Source organism: Vicia villosa, unplaced genomic scaffold, assembly GCF_029867415.1.
Source record: "Vicia villosa cultivar HV-30 ecotype Madison, WI unplaced genomic scaffold, Vvil1.0 ctg.000227F_1_1, whole genome shotgun sequence".
Classification (NCBI taxonomy): Eukaryota; Viridiplantae; Streptophyta; class Magnoliopsida; order Fabales; family Fabaceae; genus Vicia; species Vicia villosa.
The window spans coordinates 522824-548445 of record NW_026705085.1 but is presented as its reverse complement, the minus strand read 5'-3'; the positions used below and the strand labels follow the sequence as shown (position 1 = coordinate 548445).

General features: G+C 37.5%; 2 protein-coding genes across 2 annotated transcripts; one reads left to right on the top strand and one right to left on the bottom strand.

The window, feature by feature from the left end:
* Positions 1-13611: 13611 nt before the first annotated feature.
* Positions 13612-16445, bottom strand: LOC131625585 (uncharacterized). Its single transcript, XM_058896433.1, has 6 exons — positions 16156-16445; positions 15965-16020; positions 15014-15072; positions 14425-14919; positions 14038-14206; positions 13612-13931 (listed from the first exon to the last, which is right to left on the bottom strand). The coding sequence occupies exons 1-6, from the start codon at positions 16307-16309 to the stop codon at positions 13773-13775; spliced, it is 1092 nt and encodes a 363-aa protein (XP_058752416.1). The 5' UTR covers positions 16310-16445; the 3' UTR covers positions 13612-13772.
* A 5825-nt stretch (positions 16446-22270) lies between these two features.
* LOC131625602 (uncharacterized) lies at positions 22271-23746 on the top strand. The gene is made up of 3 exons (XM_058896449.1): positions 22271-22365; positions 22480-23022; positions 23185-23746. Exons 1-3 carry the CDS (start codon positions 22271-22273, stop codon positions 23744-23746), a joined length of 1200 nt encoding a protein of 399 aa, XP_058752432.1.
* The last annotated feature ends 1876 nt before the right edge of the window (positions 23747-25622 follow it).

The following is a 25622-nucleotide window of genomic DNA, read 5'->3' as shown; positions in this document are numbered from 1 at the left end:
GAACTCTCCCAAGCTCTACCTGAGAGACTCGCTCCAAGCTTTTCTTGAGGGACTCGTTTCAAGTTTTGACTGGGTAGCTTTCCTGGTTTATACACAAATATGAAATCCTAAAAGTATCGATTAAAATCACTTCATCATTTTCTAGGCCTCGTGCTTAAGGGACTGTGTATTGTTATAATTTTACTAAAGCTTAGGAAGGAAGGTACATACGTATACAATATAAGCCAAGTACCTTGAATTTGGGAAATCTTCCAATACGTTGTAATAAGCCGCCCAAATGGGCCAAGAGGTCGGTTGATATGGGGAGGAAGTCATCCAATAATGTGGCGATAGGCCACCCATTTGGGCTTGATCCGCCTTATGTGACCCATTCATTCACCATATATGGATGATGATTTGTCCCATCACAAGCCGACTATATGAATGATTCAAAGAGGTATACCATTCCTCCACTATCTAGGGAAGAACCCGGTCTTACCACGTTCCCACGTTGTTGGCAAAAAAGATAGGGTATCCACCCTTTTGGTCATTCAACTTAGGCCTATGAGCCTTCTATATATATTTCATTCCCGGAATGGGGAAAGTATCTCCAATCTTGAATGAGAAAAATAGATACAAAGCTCTTCACTATCTTATGTGAGCTAGCCCTACATAATAATAGGTTTTCATCATTGTACTTTTTGGCAAGTACAAGTTTTTAAGGATTTAATGACATTTTTCCTAGTATTGTGCTGTTTTGGAAACCTATTTAGTAGGTCTCAAGAACTTTAAAATGACAAAAAGGAATAGATTTAAGTTTTAGAAGATTAGAAATTCTATTTTCAACATATTTTACATCATGATGTATGTGCATTATTTTGACCATATATAGAGTGTCATAACTCCAATTAAGGTGGGACTGATAGAAATTGAAAGCTATCATCCAGAGCTAAATTTTTTACAAACAAGTCAAAGTTTAAATATATCTCTTGTTATACGTATATGCAAGCTGGCATATGTGTATGGGGGTTGAAGGACAAACATCCAAACATTCTCCTAACATTCAGCTATGAAGCACAATCTATGTTAAAAGCGTTCAAATTCCCCATCTAGTACAAATGCATTTACATGTCTTGAGAGCATTCAAATGCCTACCAAGGCATATGCAGGCAAAAAGAAGCTTCTAGCAAAAGGCGTCCAGATGTCCAAATGAGAATTTGTACTCCCATTTAAAATTATTTATTAGGAAAACCTTATTTTCTCAAAATATCTTGGAATTTGACGATAAAAAGGCTCTTTTAAGCGCAACAAGCACATTAAGAGCCATGGGAAAGATATTTCAACGAATTTCTAGGTTGAAGCTTCCTCGTCACTGATTCAATTGTATCATTAATAATTTTTTTAATGTATTTTGTTAGGATTATGAATACTTAAACTCTTTAGTACTATGGATGAGTAATTATCATTAGGGGTGTAAGCGGATCAGAAAAAACCAATTAAACCGACAATCCAAACCAAACCAAACCGAAATAAAACCAATTGTTTATGGTTTGGTTCTAAAACCGAACTGAACCAATGAAAACCAATGTGGTTTGGTTCGGTTATCGGTTTTTGTTTTTAGGAACCGCCAAACCGATGAACCGAACCAATTGAACTAATTACGCTCTAAATATTTTATTCCACACATCATTAAGTTCAAATTTTGTGTCGTTCCAACCATTCTCCATCTTTGTTTTCACTTTCTTCCTTTTAGCAAAATACACATCTAGAACCAAACTCCAAAACATATAAAAAAGAAATCACAAGTCACGAAAACTTGCTTTCACTAAACTAATTCTCTAACCTCCCCTCAAATGTTGCTCTCACTATTGTCATTATGATATATTATGGTCTCCTTCTTCGTGTGCAATTTTTCTTTGTTAATTTTCATATTTGTTTTTACCTTTTTGGTTTCTTCTTCTTCAACAAAACTCCTTTTAGTCTAGTTACAAAATAGTTTTGATGTGTATTTGAGGGGTAAAACATGTTAATTGATATTTTTTTCGTGTTCTATTTGTTAAGCTTTCAAATCTATTTCCAACATTTTGATGCCAAGTGTCAACTTTATATTTTATAGTGAATTTTTATATCATTATGCAATGAAACCATGTCACTGTTTCATATAAATTAAGAGCAACTTGTAAGTTGTTTGAAAAATAAAGCATGAAATAAATGACATGAAATTTATTATTTTAAAAAATAATAGCATAAAATACATTGAAAAACATGATAGTGGAGAATACATTAATGAATATAATGTTTGAAAAAACATTGAAAACCAATCAACCAAACCAAACCAAACCAAACCAAACCAGTTTGTTTGGTTCGGTTTCATTTTGGAAAAATGTTAAAAACCGAACCAAACCAAACCGATGAAGATATTATCGGTTCAGGCCTTTTTTTGACCAAAAACCAGTCCAAACCGATCCGATTACACCCCTAATTATCATTGATGAACCTGGTAACCTAAATTAAGTATTTTACTTTTGTTTGATTTTTCTTATCTATTTATAATGTTCTTTATTATTTGATAAATTGTAAACTGAAATACAATTACCTGTTAAAAAGGAATTTCAACGAGTATTACTTAATAGGAACATTCTTGCTAATTATCACCTAGGTTTATGAATAACACCTTAAACTGTATTGTTCTTGATAATTAAATGCTTTGTTTTATTTGTAATTCATTAATAGTCATAGGTAATTAAGTTAAGGCTAGAGGTTTAACCATTAAAGAATTAGGGATAAATAGTCTATAGAATCAATAAGCAAACATAATAGGAATTATTTATAATAAGATCAATTTAGGATACAAAAGAGATCCAAGGTCAAGCTCATCCTTATCATTTTTCATCATATTACATTCAATTTAATTTACTTTCACTTTATATTCTAGAAACAAATCTTTTAAAAAAAACCAAGTGTGAGACTTTAAAACATGATTGAATTATCTTTCATTGATGATAGAACCTTTCTCTTATCTCTTATCGAATCTTTCACCAATCCAAAACACATTTGAAAAGAAAATATAATGCATCTAAATTAAAAATGACAACAATATCTTCAAAATAAAAAAAATAAAAAATAAAATTTAAATATTATTTTTCATTCCTTTATTTTATTCCATTACCATCATATTCAAATACAAATCTATATCATGGTTCTTGACAAAAAGAAAATGAAATTCAAATTATTAAATGACTACTCATAGAATATTCTTTCTTTTGAATTTGGCAAGGTAACACATTATCATGTGGCCAAAGGAGATATTCCACGGGCCGATTTAACACATCTACACTTGGTGAATTGACATATTGGTCTCAAAGGATATAAGCATACAACTTTGGGACAATCATCATTTTTAGAGCATCTAATATTGGCTGAAATAACAAAAGAGAAAACATAATATAACTAAAGTGAGATCAAATCATATGTACAAACTACAAAGTAATGAATAAAATTTGAAAAAGATAGAAGATAAAAGCTAGCTTACGCTCAAAGTCTGATGCATCAAGAAATATGGGAAACAAGATAACCATAATGCATAGAAACTTAACAATTCTAGTCATGTTTCCTCTCTTTTACATGTAATAAATGGTTTTGTGATTTTATAGTTTATAAAGCTCATCTTCTTCTTCCATCAATTAAATAATATTTAATATTTATGGAGGTGTAAAAAAAACCCTTTTTAATTATCTTTTAGGTTCAACAATGTGTTGTAATTGTCCCTTTAACATATACTTGGTGTAGATATTATATAAGAAAACTTAACAAATTATAAGAATTCATTATTTCTTTTATTAAATTTACATGATTTTATAGCCTTTCATGATAAGAAAGGAAAAATTACTAAAAGATGAGTAATGTTATTGGACAACATATTTATGCATTGATTGAGTGTATTGGTTTAATTTAACTACTAAGCATGGTTCATTAGTTGTTATTACTTCATATGACACTTGGCTATAGTTATTCAATATTTTTATTTTAAGTTTAATAATAATTCCTCTAGGAGGATATGAAAAGTTCATGAGGACATGAAAAGTTCATAATTGGTAATAACGTATGTTTAGACTAATTGAAATACATGTAGGGACAATTCAAATGTATAAATCCTAAGAGAAGTTACTCCCTAAACCAATTTATTGGGTAAATTTCCTAAATTATAAAAGAAATGTTTTTATTCACATTTAGATGGATACAATATTTATTTTTAGGTGAAACATATTGTTCTTTCCGGTTGAACAGGTGGACAGCAATGGTAAGCTTGATCTTCGGTAATGGTTGAGAGAAAACACGGGGGTTGTACCTACAAGACACTCTGATGCCAAAGTAAGTGGAGGAAAAAGGAGGTACCACCGAAAGTATAAGATTTTGGGTGAGAGAAATGAATTACCTTGCCCTCTAGAGGTAGAGGGCTATTTATAATGGTCTCTTAGGAATGGATCCCCTATTTTCGTGGGTTTGGGCGTTATTTGCGGCCCAGAATATAGGAGACGGATAGACTAGGATCCGACCATCCGTGCTCGGGGGAACTAGCCGTTGCCGAGGACGGGGTCTCTGTGTGCTCGGTTGGTTGTTAGTCGTGCCCGATAAAAGAGGTGTGTCTTTGCCAGCAGAGTGTATTGGGTCAATGCGTATTGGGCCAAGGAGTGGACTGGACCAATTGAGATAATTGGGCTATTCCAGAACAAGAGCCCCCCAAGTCGTTTCTTTCGGGCATGGAAGTAACGGCTTAAGGTAACCTTCGACGGGCACGTGGGAAGATCTGATGAGTGATGTGGCCTCCTGCCGGACAGGGAGGCGGTGCTCGAGTGGTTAAAGCGTTTAACGGGGAGTGGAAAAGTTGTTTAGGTGGAGAAGAGACATGTGAGTGGACGGAGCGTTAGACGAGGAGAGGAACAGTTGTTTAGGTGGAAAGGTAACGTGCGAGTGACAGCCTCAAGTCTTGCGTGGAATTTAATGCGTGATGATGACTAGCCAAGGGGCTAGGGTTTTAGGGTTTAATGATGGCCCTGTCCCTTTGAGCGTGCGCGTCACGTGAGGCTCTCAAATGCTTATAAATTCTTTTAACCTTCTTCAGTTTTGAACTTTTATGCTCTCTCACTCTCTCTTGATCTCTCGCGGCTTTCCTCCACTATCTCCTCCGTCGTCCGTGTTCCAGGCTTTCGCATCAGCTTCCCTTCAAATTACTCCAGGTAAAATCTATTCCTTGTCCCTTACGTTTTATTGTATTTCTTAAGTGTAGGTCTAGGGATGCATGTGGTTAGGTTAATCTATGTAGCAGTTATGGATTCTTCTTCCGGCGGTGTTGGTAGTTCACGGTGGTGAACCCTTATTCCCCACCGTTGTTGGAAGTCGACCCTTGCATTTTCGTTTAAGGGCTCTTTTGGCTTCATGCTTTGAGATTGCTATTAGATTTAGATCTAAGTTTATTAAATTTCCTAGATTTTCCTACTGTTTAGTGGGCTTCAATCGCAATCTGGATTTTTAGCCATTTTCCCATATTTGTTCATGGTGACTTGCTTTTCGAGTAGGGGCCTGCCCGTGGATTTCCTGTCCTCGGATCAGTTTCACCCCCTTTAACTTGATTAGCGATGGAAGGGTGGATTTGATTTGATTGTCGAATTCACTTATCTCCTCTGATTTACAGGTGATTATGGCCGAATCAGGGGATACTCTGGTGCCCTCTTCTGGCTCGGCGTCGACCTCTGCTACTCCTCCTGTCCAGAAGAAACCCACCGTGGATGACTGAGCAATGGCCGAGATTTTGAAGTCGGAGAGTTACTTCACCACAGATAGTTCAGACTAGGGATGACAAGCAGACTCAAACCCACGGGCCCCACCCACACCCAAACCCAAATCAACGGGTGAAACCCCGAGTTGACTGGGTTCGGGTTCGGGTGCCACCCGATATTTTGGGTGCGGGTTTAGGTAGTGTGAAACCCGCACCCAAAACCTGAAATCACACCCGTTTATATTTATATATATATATATAGGGAGGAGATCATTTGACGCCGGTGTCAAAGTATTAATTTTGACACCAAATCCTACCCCTTTATTCTTAACAATTCAAAGCTTAAGATATAATTCCTTAAGAAACTCATGGGTTTGTTATAAGTGAATGTATCTTAATCTTTAGATTAATAATAATAAACGGATAAGATTTGGTGTCAAATGATCCCTTCTCATATATATATATATATATATATATATATATATATATATATATATATATATATATATATATATATATATATATATATATATATATATATATATATGAGGAGGGATCAAATTACACCCGAAGAGTTACACCACGAGTTACACTCATTCAATAACCACATTTCAAATTAATATTTTTTAAATTCAACCGTTCGATTAAAACATAATATCATATAGATGATACCTATAAAGTTTGAGCTTAATCTGAAATGATTTACTATATCATCAAGATATCCAAAGATTAACGTTAAAACGAGCTTTCATATAACGTTAATTTTGATGTAATTCAATGACATAGTAAATCATTATAGATTAAGCTCAAACTTTATAGGTATGATCTATATGATATTATGTTTCAATCCAACGGTTAAATTTAAAAAATATTAATTCGAGATGTAGTTATTGAACGAGTGTAACTCGTGGTGTAACTCTTCGGGTGTAATTTGATCTCTCCTCTCTCTCTCTCTCTCTCTATATATATATATATATAATGGAAAGGTGTAGAAAAATTGTATTTTATATATTTTCATGCGGGTTCGGGTTTGGATGAAAAAACCCGAACCCAACGGGTGTGGACGTGGGTGTTAATTTAGCACCCGAACAGTCTTTGGGTTCGGGTTCGGGTGCCACTCGATATTTTGGGTGTGGGTTTGGGTAGTGTGAAACCCGCACCCGATCCGACCTGTTGTCATCCCTAGTTCAGACGTGCATACCATTGTTGTGGGCACGTCGATCCGGAGGGGAATTTGGATGCAAATGATTGGATCGTGTCGGTTCCTGGCGAAGACGAGCAGGTGTGCGATGTCTATCCGCCCAATCTAATTCCTATGTAAGAAATATTTTTCAGGGAGATGGGATTCCGGGTGCCCTTTACTGATTTCCTGATTTCCGTTTTTAATCATCTTGAGCTCACGCCGAGTCAACTTCATCCAAATTTAATCACTTTTCTCTAGGCGTTCGAGCTTACGTGCCAGCATCTCAAAATTGGAGCTACTGTCTCGTTGCTCTTTTACTGTTTTACCGTGCAACGTAAGATGGAGCATGGCCAGTGGGGATGGATTTCCCTGAAGCAATCAAAGAAGTGTTAGAACAAGATTTGTTCTGATCAATATTCTATGTTTTGATGATAACATTATATATGAATTGTGTATAAGACAATGTCGTACTCTGATCCTTTGCATTTTCCATTTCAGGAAATACATAAAGAGTATGCACAAATCAACGCTCATAAGCACTAACTCAAAAGGTTCTGGATGGCTACATCAGAACATGCTCTGGCAAGACATCAGAAGATGGTCAAGCAGAATCAGAACATGAACTATGAAGCATCAGAAGAACATGAAGTCAGAAGCAGAAGCACTGAAGTTCTGAACGGTATCACGCCCAAGCTCTTCAAAGTCGGAAGACAAGAAGATGCTCTGCACCAAGCTGTTGACTCTGAAATTCAAACGTTGTTATCTACAAATCTGAGTTCAGAAGCAAGTACAAGATGATAGGCTATTAAGTCTAATCTCTGAATGGCAAAAGGAACGTTAGAAGCTACAAAAGGCAAAGTCAGTAAAAGCAGCAAAAGCATGGCTCGAGGTAGTTGACAAAAGTGTGAAACATTAAATGCAGCGTTGTACTATTCACGAAAAGCATTAAATGCAACCCAACAGTCATCTTCTCTCAACGCCTATATATAGAAGTTCTGATCAGAAGCAGCAAAGAGAACACTTGCGCAATATACCAAAACGCTGTCAAAATCAAAGCTCACGAACTTCATCTTTAACCTCACAAACTCTTGTAATATTTAGTGAGTGTTAAGCTTAGAACTTAAGAGAAATATCATTGTTGTGATTAAAGCTTTATAAGAAGCAATCTTACTCTTGTAAACATTATTTTACATTGTTTGTAAAAGGTTCCTAGAGTAATCAAGTTGTTATCAGTAGACTCTAGAAGACTTAGAAGTTTTCTAAGTGGTGATTTCCTAGAGTTATCAAGTTGTGATCTGTATACTCTAGAAGACTTAGAAGTTTTCTAAGTGGATAACCATTGTAATCAGTTGGATTAGTGGATTAAATCCTCAATTGAGGTAAATCACTCTAAGGGGGTTGACTGAAGTAGTTTCGTTAACAACGAACCAGGATAAAAATATTTGTGTTCATTGTTTTTATCTTACAAGTTTTTAAAGTCACACTTATTCAAACCCCCCCCCCCTTTTCTAAGTGTTTTTCTATCCTTCAAGGAGATCTTCAAGCCCTTTTTTGACTCCCTTAAGAACTTCAAGACGCGTTATTTCCTTCTCCGACCGCAGTCAACATCCGCTCGAAACTCGGTGTTTAATCGTGTTCTGATGCTGGATACTCAGGGACGCCCAGTTAGGAACGGTGTAACACCCCGATATCCGCTGCACGCATCAACCGTGTCGGCCAACCGAGCATGTTACTTGCTTAATCAATAATCCCCTCTAGGTCCGCTTATCGGCTGCCCAGGAAATATTGTTTTTGCCTTCCGCAGGAATCGAACCATGTACCTAGGGGTTAAGTACATATTCATAGCAATTCCTGCTACCACTTGAGCTATCAACCGTGTCGGCCAACCGAGCATGTTACTGGCTTAATCAATAATCCCCTCTAGGTCCGCTTATCGGCTGCCCAGGAAATATTGTTTTTGCCTTCCGCAGGAATCGAACCATGTACCTAGGGGTTAAGTACATATTCATAGCAATTCCTGCTACCACTTGACCATATTAATGTAACACCCCGATATCCGCTGCACGGCTTAATCAATAATCCCCCCTAGGTCCGCTTATCGGCTGCCCAGGAAATATTGTTTTTGCCTTCCGCAGGAATCGAACCATGTACCTAGGGGTTAAGTACATATTCATAGCAATTCCTGCTACCAATTGAGCTACTAGCTCAAGTGGTAGCAGGAATTGCTATGAATATGTACTTAACCCCTAGATACATGGTTCGATTCCTGCAGAAGGCAAAAACAATATTTCCTGGGCAGCCGATAAGCGGACCTAGGGGGGATTATTGATTAAGCCGGTAACATGCTCGGTTGGCCGACACGGTTGATACGTGCAGCGGATATCGGGGATATCGGGGTGTTACATTAAAAAGCTTCCAAATTGGCTGCTCCTCCTCCTTAAAATCAGAAGAAAAGGGGAGGTCCTCCCGAAGCCTCCCCTCGGTCGGACGGGAGTCATGCAATGACGACCTGGTCGAAGTCTTCTAAGAAGGAAGGTGTTGCTAAAGAGCCCGATTCCGATTTGAGTGGGACGAAGATTATCTCCAGTATATCAATTCGGAGGAGTTCCTGCGCCTCAACCAAGAAGTCTAATGTAGTTTTCTTGTGTTTACGCTTTTTGTATCTGTTTGATGAATGAATAAGTAAAGATTGTGCTTCTGTTATTGGTTTTTAGTATGTTTTAAGTCGCAACTCTTGGGTAGAGATTTTGCTCTGTTTGGTAATGCGGTCGCCAAGTGTGGGGAACTTGGGTGACTGTCGGGGTCAAGTGCCCGACTGGGGTGAATCTCAGGCCTCGTTGTTTTGGGGCCCGGGTCTCACGGCGTGAACGGTCCCTTCGCAAGCAAGGCATTCTACCATCAGGGTACTGTTACAATGGTGATGCTCGGTGTACGTGCCCCCCGAAGGACCAAGGATCCGCTCGTTTAATAGAGAGGGCCCCTGTCATTTTTGTTTCAACATGAGGTGCTAAGCTTGTACCTAGGTCGGACCTGTGATTTCGAGTGCTCCAGTTGGGGCTGTGTTCGACTCATAGTTGTAATATTGTTTAAGCTTTTCAGCGTTCCATGGTCGAGCAAGTTCTTCTCCCTGTAAGTTTTCCAAATAGTATGCCCCGTTTTTCGTCTTTTCTCGGACGCGATAGGGGCCTTCCTAGTTAGCGGTCAGCTTTCCCTCGCGAGAGCCTTTGTGGTTTCTCTTGAGTACTAGACTGCCCACTTCAAATTCTCATTTGATGACCTTCATGTTGTATCTCAAGGCGATCCTCTGTTTGAGTGATGCCTCGCAAAGAGTAGCGCCTGATCGGAATTCTTCGACTAGGTCGAGTTCTTCCCTAACGGCTTCGTCGTTCATCTCCTCGTCTAGAGGCTCTTCGGTTCGTCTAGTGGGCTCGTACACTTCAATTGGTATTACAGCCTCGATCCCGTACGTCAACCGAAAGGGGGTTTCCCCGGTGTTGGAATGGGGCGTAGTCCTGTAGGCCCAGAGGACGTTGTGTAGCTCTTTGACCCACCTATTTTTGATCACGTCAAGTCTTCTTTTAAGGCCTCTCAGAATGACTTTGTTGGCGGCCTCCGCTTGTCCATTTGTTTGGGGGTGCTCGACAGAAGCGAAGTGCTTATTTGTTCCTAGCCTTGTGATGAATTCCTGGAAGTTTTTGTCGGTGAGCTGGGTCCCATTGTCGGTTATGATGGCCAGGGGTACTCCGAACCGGGCGAGTATGTTTCTTTTATAGAAACGGAGAACGTTATGCACCGTTATTTTGGCCAGTGGTTCCGCTATGATCCATTTGGTAAAGTAGTTGACGGCCACGATTAGGTACTTGTTCTTGTTGGAGCCTGTGATGAATGGTTCGAGGAGGTCCATGCCCCACCAGGAGAACGGCCAAGGCGATGATAAGGATTTAAGCTCGTTGCGGGTGTTATGTGCATGTCCCCGAATCGTTGGCATTTGTCGCATTTCTTCACGTGTTCCTTAGCTTCTTGTTGCATCGTAAGCTAGTAGTATTCTGCTCGCAGTGCCTTTCGAGCAAGTGAACTTCCTCCTAGATGTTGGGCATTTATTCCCTCGTGTATCTCCTGCAGGATGTGGGGGACTTTGCTTTCGTCGACACATTTGAGGAGAAGGATGGAGAATCCCCGACGATATAACCGGCCTTCGACCAAAACATAGGAGCAAGCTCTTCTCCTGAAGACTGTGGCTTCCTTTGGGTCGTCGGGTAAGATTTCTCTTGCCAAGTAGTGGTATACCGGTGTCATCCAGCAGGTGGCATCCCCAATGGCATTCACCTCTGCAACCGTGGCTAGTATTTCAATGCTTGGTCGAGGTAAGATTTCTTGGATTACGGATTTGTTTTCGCCCTTCTTCCTGGTGCTCGCATCTGCAATATGTGGGTAACACGCTAATCATAGGTCAAAAGTGGGGGAACGCCAAGATTTTAAAGACAAATTCGATGTTTTTTCAGTTGATGTCAGGCTAGCTTAATGAAGTTGTTGATATTCTAATTTACAAGGTAGGAAAAAATTCATTCAGCTACCTTGAAATCACGATAGTAGCAAATCCGAGATCAAAAAAGTCTTGGCAAATAGTGAATGATACAGTTAGATCTAGACTATTCAAATTAAAACATAAACATCTTTTCATCAGTGGTCGTGCAGTAATGCTAAATTCAGTACTTTCACCTATTCCAATTTATTTCCTTTCTTTTTTCAAAGCTCTGTCAGATATTGTCTCAAAACTTAAATCTATGTTTAAAATTTTCTTTTGGAGTGTGAGAGAGGATGAGAGGAAAACAAAATAAGTGAAATGGGATAGGATTTGTAATCCTATCGATGAGGGAGACTTGGTTATATGAAGTTTGAGAGTTTTTAACGAGGACCTTTTGGTAAATGGGGGTGGAAAATTATACACAATAGAATTGGGTGTGATATAGAGCATTGACATGTAGATAAGGTGAAATCGATGGTTTTTCAATATAAACAAGGGTTAAATATGTTTTTAGTCCCTATAAATATGACAACTTTCAATTTTAGTCCCTACAAAAATTTTCGTCAAACAATGGTCCTCACAATATTTTCCGTCTCTATTTTTGGTCTCTCTCGTTAGATTCCACTAACGGAGGCTTATCTGGCACGCCACGTGTTACGCCAGGTTAGTTAAAGTCAAAACTAAAGAAAGGAATACAGATTGCAGGGGTTTTAAACCCCCTTTAAATAACTTAAAAATGACAATTTTTCACAAGCAATTTTTCAAGGGAAATATTCAGAACTACATGATCTCTACTTTTGAGGATGATTGTACATGCCTTCAACCTCACGAACACCTAGTACTAAAACTTTGTTGATTAGTCTTACAATAACTTAGGTTTGCAACATCTTAGACATCCTCACATGAATTCATTACCTTAAATATTCACTCAACCTGCACCTCTGAAACTGTCATGCCATGGAAGTCTTTCGATGGTTTACAACATCTTTGTTGTTGCTACCATTCTTTTTTTCTTCATTCTTCTCCATAAAGATTACCATCTTAATTTCTTCTTTGTTTTTCCTTTCTTTCTTCCCCCCATAAATGACATTAACAACACAACACAAGTAATAGTTAAACCTCATCATCATCAGTTACTTGCTAACTCTGCATATAAAACAAACGTAGCATTAATGTATTACAAGTAATCATGAAAAAAAGTTTTTACTCAAATTTTTGTTTATTCAGCTTTTTTCTCTGACTAAAGTTTCTATTCCTTCATTTTTGTTACATGCAGGAAAATATGACTAGCTTGAATAGAAAATTAGAATATTCTTATTTGCATATAATATTAACAAAGTTTCTGGTTTGGTTTTTACTCAAATCTGTCTCTTTTTTCTTTAGTATTGACTTCAATTGACGTGACGTGACACGTGGCGTGACACGTAAACTTCCGTTGCGAGAACCATTATTTGAAGAAAAATTTTGTATGAATTAAAATTGAAGATTGTCATATTTATAGAGACTAAAAACATATTTAATCTTATAAACAATGAAAAAGGTTGATAGTCGATTTTTAGACAAACTCAGGGGCAAAATTAGGACAAAATTAGTAAAAATAAGGTGTGAAAATTAAAACAGATAAATAATCAATGGTGTAAAGTTTTTGCCCAGACTACCTAAAATTCCTGGCTCCGCCAGTGTCCATAACTTGTATGTAGATTCATAGACTATGCTTAAGAAGATTATTGGGTTAAAGAGAGTTACAAGGTAAACATAGTATGGGGAATGGTTCATAATAGGCTGCTAAAAACAATTTATTGAGGAGAGGTGTCATTGGCCTAGATTCACATCTATGTGTTGGTGGGTGCAGTATAGGTGTATCTCGCCTTTTTATTAGTGCCCTATTTTTGCTGGTATATGTTTTGCAGTTGGCTCGGCGTATCCACAATATTTCAAAGAGAACGTATGTCCCACCTTAAGCAATTTGAAGCCTTATTTGGGAGTGGAAGATCGCATTCCAAAAAATAAAGAATGGTGTGGTTTACTTGCATTTGGAATATATGGAAAGCAAGTAAAGATAGTCTTCAATAACAAAGATGTTTCGATGGAGCAAGTGTTTGCCTGCAAATTGCAATTTGGCTTTTTTTCAACAAAAACAACTCCTCAAATAAGTCACATGCAAATATGTATGTAACAATTTATTGACAGATTTCAGGTTCAGTACAAGTGTATTGAATCAATAGTTTCAAATTTTTATATAGTACAACAAATGAAAGAATGAATGAAATTTATAATCACTTTTGAGCCAGATTAATTTCAAGTGAAATTCAGCTTGACATTGCTGTGCAAGGCTTGAAGAACCAAAACATGTCCAAGGCTTTGGTTTCTCTTCCATCATTTACTGTAATACTTTTGCTGTTGTTTTGTGCTAACGAGTCCTTTGCGGTATCCTTGTTTTGCTCAACTTCTTCAAGTATTCCTCTCTCCTGCATGATAAGCTTCATCATCAAGTTTGCGGCATGATAATAATAGTAAGAATAGTAAGTCATCATCGGTCAATAAGAATGGTTTAATCGTAGAGTTTGAACATACCATCAGCCGGGATCTGGAACCCTTTGAAGGGTTAGGTCTAGTGAGTCCTGCAGAGAAGCACTGAGGAGAAGGAGGATTTGTTCGAATCTGTTGTAAGATATTATCCCTATTGTGTCTTACATTCTCCATGTCAAGAGTTATAGGCATGTTTTCTGCCTCATCGGGTCTTCTGCATAATACAAGAGTAAAAAGTTAGCTAATTCGGACCAGATAGCTTACGGTGGACACCTATTGAACCCAAACACTGATACGGACACGGACACGGGGCAATTGACACAACTTGACACTAAGGCAATTGACACAACTTGACACTAAGACGTCATTAGTAATTAATTGAATGTAACTACATGTATCGGTGTCGGACATTATAGGAGAGAGAACACTTACTTCTTTCGGTTTAACTTTCCTTTAACACACGTCCCCTCCAATCTTTCAGCCTTACCCATTTCAAGCAGTGGTTTCCTTTCTGCCAAAGCTTTAACCGGCGGAGTCTTCTCGTGATGCACAACAACCTCTTCTTTAATCTCTATAGGGTTCAAATTTTCAGTATTTTCAGTATTTTCTCTCTCCCTAGCTCTTATCGCCAATCTCCTCAATTCATTGCAGAATTCTGTAATTTGATTCAAAATAGGCCGTCTCGAAAACAAATTCTTCGCGGAAAGAGTTGATTTCAATGAAGGCACCGCCGCATTGTTTTCCTGCAATGTTTCATCAACTGGTTTCTTCTTCTCATCACTTGACTTGATCAAAGCCTTCGTCGACTTGAATTGAGGAGTAACCAAATTCGGGTTTTGGTTTTCGCTATCTATGTTGAATCTGAATTTATCATCTTGAGGAGAAGATGATGAAATAGGTGGCACCCTTCTCTTGAGTTTCATATCTCTAAAGAAATACACAAACTCTAATATCAGTGACTCAATCTTTCAGCATAATCTCAAATCGCAATTGAAAAGGGAAAGGGTTTAGATACAATTACCTTTTACTTTTGTCACTACTTGGAAAATTTTCTGAGAAATAAAATGGACTTCTACTAGCCTTCATATAAGAAAAAACAAAGAAGGAATTAACCTAACAGTTGAGTATAATAAAATCATATTAGAGCTTAGAACAATGAACACAAGCTTAGAAAGTAACCTACAAAAAGAGACAACCCAATAATCTTTAATAAGAAAGAAACTCTTACAAAATGGATTTCTAATTCTAACCATTGTGAAAGAAGATAGCAGAAGTTCAAAAAAAAAAAAAAAAAGAGCTTATTTCTAAGACAGTTAACTAGAACAACACCATATAAAAGCTCAGAACCAAGGTTGTAAAAAACGGCCTATTACCGCAAAATCGGCTTCGACAAAACGGTATCGGAAAAAGAGCTTATTTCTAATACAGTTAACTAGAAGAACACCATATAGAAGCTCAGAACCTAAAAATCGGTCTGTTATGGCAAAAACGGCTGCAACAAAATAATATCGAAAAAAGAGCTTATTTCTAAGACAAAATGGTAAAAACGGCTGCAACAAAATGGTATCGAAAAAAAGGCTTATTTTTAAGACAGTTAACTAGAAAACACCATGTAGAAGCTCAGAACAAATGTTTTAAAACTCGGTCTGGGAAAACGGATGCAACAAAACAGTGGCCGAAGATGTCAATACCAATATCATTAATTATCATTTTTATGATAAAAAAACATAATGTGGTTAATTCACACTGTGGCGACTGCAATTTGTGTCTCATAACACCTCTACCAACCGAAATCACGAAACCCTTTACGAGATCGCGACCATTATCTACAAAGTTGCTCACAATAATGAACAGGTGCATAGAAAATTACAGAAAAATTTGGGGGAAAGTAATCTTAAAAGAAAACCAGCAAAAATTGAAACCCTTATCTCAAGCTAACAAAAATAGAAACTTCGAAGACAAGAATTGAAACCTTGAAAGGGCTTGGTGATCTGAGAAAATCCTCAGGTGTTTTAGGGTGATTGCAATCTACAACAACAACAACAACAACAACAAAAAAAACCAAAAACAAGAAATGAGTAATGTAAGACCCATTAATAAAAATCGAAACTTTAATAAACCCAATTGAGAATCAACTGGAAAGAAAGAGAAAAAGAAACGAACCAGGTTTGCAAAACCAAGCTTCATCATCGTTGTTGTTGATGCTATGATTGAGGGACAAGAAATCGACGTATTTGGGTGCGTTGAGGTGTTCGTAGAGTTCGTCTACAGCGAAGTTCCATTCTAGATTCTTCCAATCGATTTTTGCGGGTTCCATTGATGATCAGAGAGAGGTGAGACAGAAAGAGAGTGAAGGGTTGTGTAGTGAAGATGGTAAATGTGACCGTTATGAGAGTAACGGAGTTGACGTTTTTCTGACTTCTGACCGTTGGAGATTTATTGTATGTAATGATGAGTTTTTTTTTATCATAAAGAGATCTATCTAAGATTCTACATCATCTACACTGGATTTATTATATTTTTAGAGTTTAAAGGTAGTGCATCACAACCCTTAAAAATAAATACTTTATATTTAATTTAAAGAAAAAGTCAAATTTTTATAAAATTTAACGGTTTGGATTTCACTGACAATGTAAAACTGCTTTACACCGTCGGTGTATTTCCATTAAACAAGATTGGATGTAATCGAACAAGTAGATCATGTGGATCCTTGACCCCTCACTACTAAAATTTGTGACGCTCCAGTCCCCGGAAATTTCAAGCCATCATCCCTAGTATCGTTTTATGGTAAGAGCGACCAGCACAAACACATAATCTCCATCAATACTTAAATGGCTATCATTAGGGTAAGTAACTCACTAAAATGAAAATTGATGGCTGGAATGTTGAAACAGGTGGCCCTCCAATGGTATATGCGTTTCCCGGGGTTCTCGATATCGAGCTACTAAGATCTAGCAAGAAATATGATCCACCAGTTCTAAGCTAACAAACACCAGAAGGTTTCCACAATGAGCATGTTCAGCGTTCAACAAGGTCATATTGATCCCTTACAGGAATATTTAGCCTGGTTTAACAAGGAAACCACCAAGCTAGCCAATCTAATTCAGGAGATGTTCGTTATAGCTTTCCATAACAAACTCAAGGAAGGACACTTCAATGAGTCCTTGGCTCAAAAACTGACTGCTTCAATGGAAGAAACCATGGAAAAGGCATAATATCATATCAAAGGAGGATAAAGAAATGCAAAAAATAGAACTTGGGTGTCATACCCCAATTCCCACCCCCCACCCCCTTTATTCAAATCATTAGGTCTAGAAATTTATATTTCATCTATTTAGCATTCACGTGCATTTGGTTGAATTCATTTGGGTCATGGCATTAGGACATTTTATTAACAGCTTTCGTCAATATACATGCATTCTATTAGTTTTCATATGCATTTGTCAAGGTTAGGTCAACCATGGGTTTACCACTTTGTATTTCTAGGCATCATCCATTCAATCATTGCATTTAGTAAGTCTTGGATTTTGATGTATTTGCATAGTAGGGTTTGGTTCAAGTAAGACCAACTTGGTTTATGTTATTTCACAATCCATTCATATTTTATTTACTACATGTTTAAAGGTTTATGGCATGTTACTAATTGCATATTTAACAAACTTATTATGAAAAACGATTCAGGGAAGCTTAGTTTCTTTCCTATTTTTGTGACCTATTTTTAAGACCTAGTTTAATAACTTTTCTCTCCAATTTCTTCACCAAATATCATAAGAATATCATAAGGCATTGTATGCCATGTTTCTTTTTGAACAACATTTGAAATAGTTTGAGACTTTATGTGTACTTAAACATTTTCATTGCATTTATCTACAATAATTTTGTGGCTTTAATATATCAAGCATCACAAATGCTGCAAGATATCCAGAAGGTTTACAAATTCTACATATATATATATATATATATATATATATATATATATATATATATATATATATATATATATATATATATATATATATATATATATATATATATATATATATATATATATATATATATATATATATATATCGAAGTGCTACAAATATACAAAGTTAGATTGCAAAGATTATAGTATCTCAAAGTTTTGTTGCCAATTTTTACAAAGGTACATCAAATACTATCTTTCATACTCCAAAATTTTCCCATCTCATTTCTCCTATTCAAGCTCATACCAAAGTTCAAGGCTCAAAGACACATCCTCCTAAACAATGGCTCAATGAACTAAGGTTTTTATTTCTCTGAAGAAAATCAATGAATCAAAATCTCCAATGGATTTCATATGGCCTATGATGCTTCAAACTATCTCTATGGCAAAGTACAAGCTTCAATTCTAAGGATTTCTAAGGATTGCCCAGTCAATTGCTCAGAAAGTCAACAGTCGACTAGTTTGACCTAAAAGTCAACTGTGGTCAAAGTACAGTCAAAACTCCTAATTTTTTGTCAACATTCTTATTTTGAAGTATCATTCATCATTTGATCAAAGATTGATCATGATTCATCAAGGAAAGTTCAGAAATCAACAAAACCTAAAGTTTCTAAATTATGGTTTTTTGGCCTAAAGTAAACTGAACTTTGACCAGCCATAACTTTCACATGGAACATCAGAAATTTCCCATCCAAAGCTCATTTTGAATGAAATAGAATTCCCTACAACTTTGTCTCTTACATGCCAAGTCTAAAAATGCTTCAATTGAGAGGTATGGACCAAAAGATTATAGGTCCTTTTTGAAAGTCAACCAAAAGCAGTTTTTGTCAAAGCCCATATCATCAATATAAAATCTCCAAATGGAAAAAATCTTCCAAAGTGGATTGTAGAAGACATCTTGAGGTTTCCAAAAAGTCCTAGAACTCCTCCATACCTTAAAAATTGAAGGAGATATACCTTGTCAAAGTTGGCTAATGTTGAAGGAAAAAATGTGAAGTAAAAGGCCTCAAAATGGATTTCTTTGCAAAGAGGCCCAACTTTTTATCGTCCAATCTTGCTACCCAAGCTATCTAGAAGCTCAAATCTGAATGCCACGAATTTGTGATTAATATTTGATTTTTTATTGAATTTAATTCATTAAAAATACAATATAAATCATATAATTGAAGAAATACTCAAAGATTTGATTTGAGAGAGAGAGTTTTAATCATAATCAATAATCAAAATACACATTATTTGATGCATATTTCGTGCAAGGGGAGATTGGGAGGAAAAGATTGAGATTTGGCCATAATTAGAAACTTTAAAAATCAATTTTCAATCAATATGCCAATGATTGATTCAAGGAGATTTGATGTGTTATTGTTGACCTAAATCATTCACTTATAAATACACAACAAAGCCAGACCATTAGGGGACAATTTCTCTGCCTCAAGAACCACATCCAAGCTTATAAAAACTCCAGAAATTTCCAATTCGGTTTTGAAGTTTGAGAGAGATTTAGGGAGATTCAAAGGTTCCAACATGTTCCTTGGTGTTCACTGAAGGTGTGTGGACCATTACACGACAACAACAATCCCAGATTTGCCTCCATTAAGCCACGGTATGTAGGAACCTAAACATAATTTGAATGCATAATATCGTTTATTGTGGTGTGTTGAATGTTCCTGGGTGGTTAATTGCTTGTTTGCGCGCCTGTATCAGATTGTGCCATTATAGAATGTTAGGTTTTTGTTTTAGGGTTTCTCTGTACAGGGACTTTCATGCAAAATTAAGGCCGTAGATGAATTCGTGAGGCCCAGACGAACTCAAGGGTGGCCTCGCGAAGAATTTTTGTCGTTGTTTGCTTGCATTCGTAAACTGCAGGTCTCTAGCTATGGAGGTGTCTGTCACTAAAGGTCGTTGCAGACCTAAGACGGCGGAGGGACGAAGAAGACGATGACTCGTCGCCTCCCTATTGGCCAGCTTTGCGCGCGCATTTTGTTCAAATCCTGGAGGATCCGGTGGATTAAGACGTGTGCCTTACCATGTTCCTTCATCATCAGCAGCCATCAGATCATCCCAACACCTGATCCAATGCATCTGGACATGCAGACCATATCATGCGCCCTCAGCCATGCCACACAGAATCCCAGCTAAGTTTTTTTCTAATTTTTTATTTTTAATTACATAGTATTTTTTATTTATTTATTTTCTTTTTGTTTATTAAATATTTATTTTTAAACATCTTTTTATTTATTTACCAAAGTTATATTTTTTATATTGTTTATTTTTTTTATTTTTTTTATCGAAAGTTCGATTTTTTATAATTCTATTAATAATTGTTTTATTTTAAAAAATTCAATTCTATTTTCGTAAATACTTTTAATCAATTAAATAATTAGGATTTAATCCAATAATTATTTAATTGATATATTAAATCGAACTTTCGACTTTTCTTTAATTTTTGGTGTTAGTTAAATTATTGATTTTTAAATTATTTAATCTTATGGTTTCTAACCCTGATTTATCCCGGTAAATCAGGGTTGTCGATCTTTAATGCACTAACCATTTCTCTTCTCCGTGCCTAATTTTCAGGGTTAACCAGATCGATTAAACCTCAAACCTTGTGGTAACCCGAAACTTACTATTATTTAATTATTGTTCTTTCTTGCCTTTATTTTTCTTATCAATGGGTTTTTGGCCATGTAATCCCCCGCCCGAGGCCTTGTAATAGTTAGATTTTGTATTATTTGTTTAATTGCGTGGTTAGTAATAATAGGGCGTGAAAACCTTGAATTAAAATTAGAATCACTAATTATAAGATAATATATCTGAATCAACCACGTGATTGTGCACCCACACACCTTTAAGGGTAACCCCTCTTGTTGCCTGTTGCCTTGTTATTTGTTGCCTTGTTGCCTTGTTTATTACAAAATAGTCAAGTCCCTCGGATACGAGGATGCCTCAGCAAATGTTGCTCTCATTTCATTATTATTACTATAGATCATAAGTCCCTTCGATGTTGCCTCCGGTTATATGATCTCGTCCCTCGAAGTTGCCTACGACATGATATGATAGTCCCTTTCGATTGCTGAGGTGTCCTCATTGGTTGCCTAAAATGATTATTTTATCCTTCCCTTAGACTACCTGCCCCCTTTATGGCAGGGTCAGTCTTATGGCGAACGATAACTTCGATGACCCTTCAACCTCCAATAAAAGGACTTCCTACCCTCTTATGGTATGGATAGCCCTGAAAGGCTAAAAGAACCTTTTTTTTAATATTTTAAGGGTAATTACCTCCTAATTGCTTGCTCTGGTTTAAATCTATTTTACCCTTTTATCAAAAACCTTCAAAAAGGCTACGCTTATTTACAAATGAGCTAAGCAATTAAGAGCCCATGGAAAACCATGGATACAAAGGGTGCCTTAAACCTTCCCTTTGTATAAATTACCCCCCGAACTCAAAATCTATTTAAAAGGTCTTTTTCTGTTCTTTTAGCCTTTCTTTAAATTGGATAAAATAAAAGTTGGTGGCGACTCTTGCTTACCGGGACATTTTCTTTAAAGTCAGTTCACCGTATTACAGAACTGACGACTCTGCTGGGGATTTTTCGAATAAAAGAGGGGTTACCTTAAAAGTTTAGGATCACTTAAATGTTTTCTATTGTTTGCTTTGCTTTCTTTATTTTTCAGGGTTGTTTTGGGAATTAAATGAAGGACAAATCCTACACTCGGATTCAAGTACACCTAAGATAGGAAGTGGCATAGTCATGGAGACCTCCTTCATGTATGTGGAGGATTGGTTAATATGAGAGTCCACGCTTAAGTTAGGCCTCTATGGGTGTTTGCATGCTTCTCTTGTATGAGGGAGGTTCGTGCGGATATCCGTGGGTGAGTCGGAGCTTAAGGACCTTTAGTTACCTTTAACCCATCTTGACTTTTAGGAACGTAGTGGGGCGACTACTCTTGATGTATGTTGAGAGCATAGTCGCTACCCGATACTACAGCTCAGATAGGTTCTTTCTCAAAGTATCATTGCATGGTATGTATGTATCATGTTCGAGGGTGCTTTAGGAGGGCTGACAATTCTGGGTAACTCGGTAGAACCCGTTGCTGATATCATCCTTATCCTTAGAAGTACCTTTGGGGAAGGGTATCTCACCTGGTCAAAACTCCATGCAAGCCAAGCCTAAAGAAATTGTGTGATTTGTGTGGACTTATTTGTGTTTGTGCATCATGCATACATGCATCATTCATGCATATCATGACTAACCCATTTCAAGGAATTGAAGGATCTTAACCATATGCTGTTTTGTAGGTTTTTTGAAAATGGAAATCAAAGTTCGTAAACCATTCTTCCTTAATTTCAAGAAAGTGCCTACACCATTGAAGGTTTTCTGTGACAACATTTCTGGTTCTCTCAGGTTCAGTGAGTCTCTCAACATGCTTGTAAGCTTGGTGCCAACTAATGTGGATGAAACTCTTCTCAATACTATGATTCAGTTCTATGATCCTCTGCTACATTGCTTCACTTATAGAGATTTTCAGTTGGTACCATCCTTGGAGGAGTTCTCATACTTGCTGGGACTTCCTGTACTTGATCGGATCCCTTATACTGGTAAAGAAGAAGACCCTAAATGGGAAGACATTGTTGCTGCCCTACACCTACCAAAAGCTGAGATTGAGAAGGTTTGGATTAGTAAGAAAGAATACTCTGGATTACCTCTTGACATCCTCTACGAAAAGGCGGAGATTTTTGCTAAAGCTTCAAGCATGGATGCTTTAGAGAGTGTTTTATCTTTGCTAATTTATGGGCAAGTATTATTCCACCATTATGATAAAATTATTGATATGGCTGCTATCAAGATATTCCTCAGTAAGAATCCCGTTCCTACCCTACTTGGTGACTTATTACATTCCATTCATTTTCGAGCGTCAAAAAGGAAAGGTTGTGTTCTTGGATGTGCTCCTCTATTGCATAAGTGGTTTATTTCGCACTTACCCCGCTCCGTAAGAAGGAATGAAGAAGGTTTAACTTGGGCTCAGAGAATTATGAAGCTTTCTTTTGACGACGTCATCTGGTACCAAAAGGAGTTTGAGAGAACTTTGTTGTTTGATTGTTGTGGAGAATTCCCCAACATACCTCTTCTTGGTGTTCGCGGAGGAATAACATATAATCCCATTTTAGCTCGACATCAGTTTGGTTTCGCTTTAAAAGACAAGCCATGTTCCTTATATATTAGTGCAGAATATTTCAGCTATGATTCTGATGAAGCTAAGAAAAGAGATCTCTTCATTAAAGCCTGGTCGAAAGTAAAGAAAGTTGGTGCAAAAGACATAGGGAGGAGAAACTACATTCCATTGGACCCATACTTCCAATGGATCTATGACCGAGTTGTTAAATTTGGGATGCCATACCCATCTGATACGCCTATAGTACCAAGAATATCTCCTCCTGCTGTTCCGGTTGCGTTTGAGCCATATGTCCCTTCTCCAAACGAAGACCTTGTAGCAACTGTCAACCAATTGAAGAGAGAAAGGGATGACTTTGAGAGACGTTTGCGAGAAGCTGAAGCTGAAAAAGAAGTATTGATAGCAAATGCTAAAGAGCGGGAGACTTTACTTGACTATTTTTCTCGCAAATGGAAGATTGAAGATTTTGTTTCTCCAGATCAGATCAACTCATGGGAAGAGGAGATCTCCAGGCTTGTCCAAGAAAGAGAAGAAATGATCAAGGCACACAAGGAAGAAGTCAGGACTCTGAAAAGGAAGCGTCGTCAGGAAGACAAAAGTCCCGGAATTTAGACTTTTATGTTTTTATTATTTATTTCTTTTTTTTTCCGCATCTTCACTTTGATGTAACCAATGGATTATGACCTTATGAATTCATAATGACGTTTTTTTCTTTTGTTTCAATATGTGTTAAAATCCTTTTAGTTCCTTGAAAACATTGCATTTGCATCCGCATATCATTCATAAACATTACATCACAGGTTTCTATAAACAGGTCTCTCATCTTTCCGCTGTTTATTTCAGTAAGGAAATGGATCTCGAACAATCTGTCAAGAATCTCCAGGCTCAGAATGCCGAGTTCCAAGTTTTGATCCTGAATTTGTCCAAGGGGCAAGATGAACTGAAAACTCTTCTAACTAAGAACAAGAAGAAGACCATGAAACCGGTAGGTGTGCTCAACTTGGGAAGAAGATTCAAAGGCCCTCCCAAAAAGGCTGAAGAAGCTGAAATCCCCAAAGACGATGAAGAAGGAGATGATGCTAGTGTCAAGACCAACGCTGGAAGTAACGTAGGCTCTGCTAATCAAGATGATAATGACGAAGACTATTTCCATGAAGAAGACTATCCTGATGAGAAGTACAGGCTACTAGAGGAATGGTTGAGAAATATGGAAATTCAGAAGGTACCTGGGCTGGATTTCGAGGAGCTGGGGCTCATCCCCGGAGTCGTTATTCCTCCAAAGTTCAAGACTCCAACCTTTGCTAAATATGATGGAGTCTCATGCCCCAAGATGCATCTGAGATCGTATGTGAGGAAGATCCAACCTCATACTGAAGACAAGAGATTGTGGATTCATTTCTTCCAAGAGAGTCTGGCTGGGACTCAACTGGAATGGTACTATCAGCTGGAGAGTGCCAGCATTCGCACATGGGAAGACATGGCCGCTGCTTTCTACAAGCAATATCAATATAATGCTGACCTTGCACCAACTCGCATGCAATTGCAAAGCATGTCTATAGGACCTAAGGAAAGTTTTAAGGAATATGCTCAAAAGTGGAGAGATCTAGCTGGAAGAGTTCAACCTTCCTTGACTGATAGGGAATTGGTGGACATGTTCATGGGTACACTAACTGGGCCTTTCTAAAGTCACTTGCTGGGTAGTTCCTCATCTGGTTTCACTGAACTTATATTGACTGGAGAACGTGTCGAGATTGGAATTCGAAGTGGGAAGATTCAAGTAGGCGCCACTTCTGGTATTGCAAAGAAGCCATACCATAGAAGGAATGAATCTAATGTTGTTCACAGTCAGAGGGGCCATAATAAGAATGATTAGAACCAGTCTGTTGGGGCCGTTCTAATCTCTACACCAACACCGCAGCAATCTCCCAGACAGGGGTATCAGCGTAGAACAGATAGACCTAGAAGACTGTTTACCCCGATCAATATGCCTTTGTCTCAAGCCCTGCAGCATCTATTGAAGGCTAACTTGATCACCACGAAGGATCCTCCAAAGATTGTCAATACTGCAAATCCAACTTATGATCCTAAAGCTACATGTTCCTATCATTCCAATGCTCCTGGGCACCATGCAGACAATTGTTGGGCCCTAAGAAACAAAGTCCAAGACATGATAGAAGCTGGTGAAATCGAGTTCGACGCTTCAGAGACTCTTAATGTCATCACTGCTCCTATGCTAAAACACGATAAGACTATTAATGCTATCATGGACACGGTCCATGTCTATGATGGGAGAGATCTGTCAACTCCTCTCCCAGACATCAAGAGAAAGCTGCTGCAAGCCGGTTTATTTCCGGGGTGCGACCCAGGTTGTTATTATTGTGCATCCCAACCCAACGGTTGTGAGAATCTAAAAAGAGGAATCCAAGGTTGGATGGATCATCACACTATCATGTTTGAAAATATTCCTTCTATAGAGAATTTGTGCGAA

Bases quoted from the DNA above. Each gene is read 5' to 3' on its own strand.
- LOC131625585 (XM_058896433.1), bottom strand. From the start codon at position 16,309: ATGGAACCCGCAAAAATCGATTGGAAGAATCTAGAATGGAACTTCGCT. The intron at 16,021-16,155 runs GTTCGTTTCTTT...TTGTTGTTGTAG, and splicing joins AGCTTGGTTTTGCAAACCTG to ATTGCAATCACCCTAAAACA. The intron at 14,207-14,424 runs GTAAGTGTTCTC...TGTATTATGCAG, and splicing joins GGAAAGTTAAACCGAAAGAA to AAGACCCGATGAGGCAGAAA.
- LOC131625602 (XM_058896449.1), top strand. From the start codon at position 22,271: ATGGAAATCAAAGTTCGTAAACCATTCTTCCTTAATTTCAAGAAAGTG. The intron at 22,366-22,479 runs GTTCAGTGAGTC...CTTCACTTATAG, and splicing joins AACATTTCTGGTTCTCTCAG to AGATTTTCAGTTGGTACCAT. The intron at 23,023-23,184 runs GTACCAAAAGGA...CTTATATATTAG, and splicing joins TCTTTTGACGACGTCATCTG to TGCAGAATATTTCAGCTATG.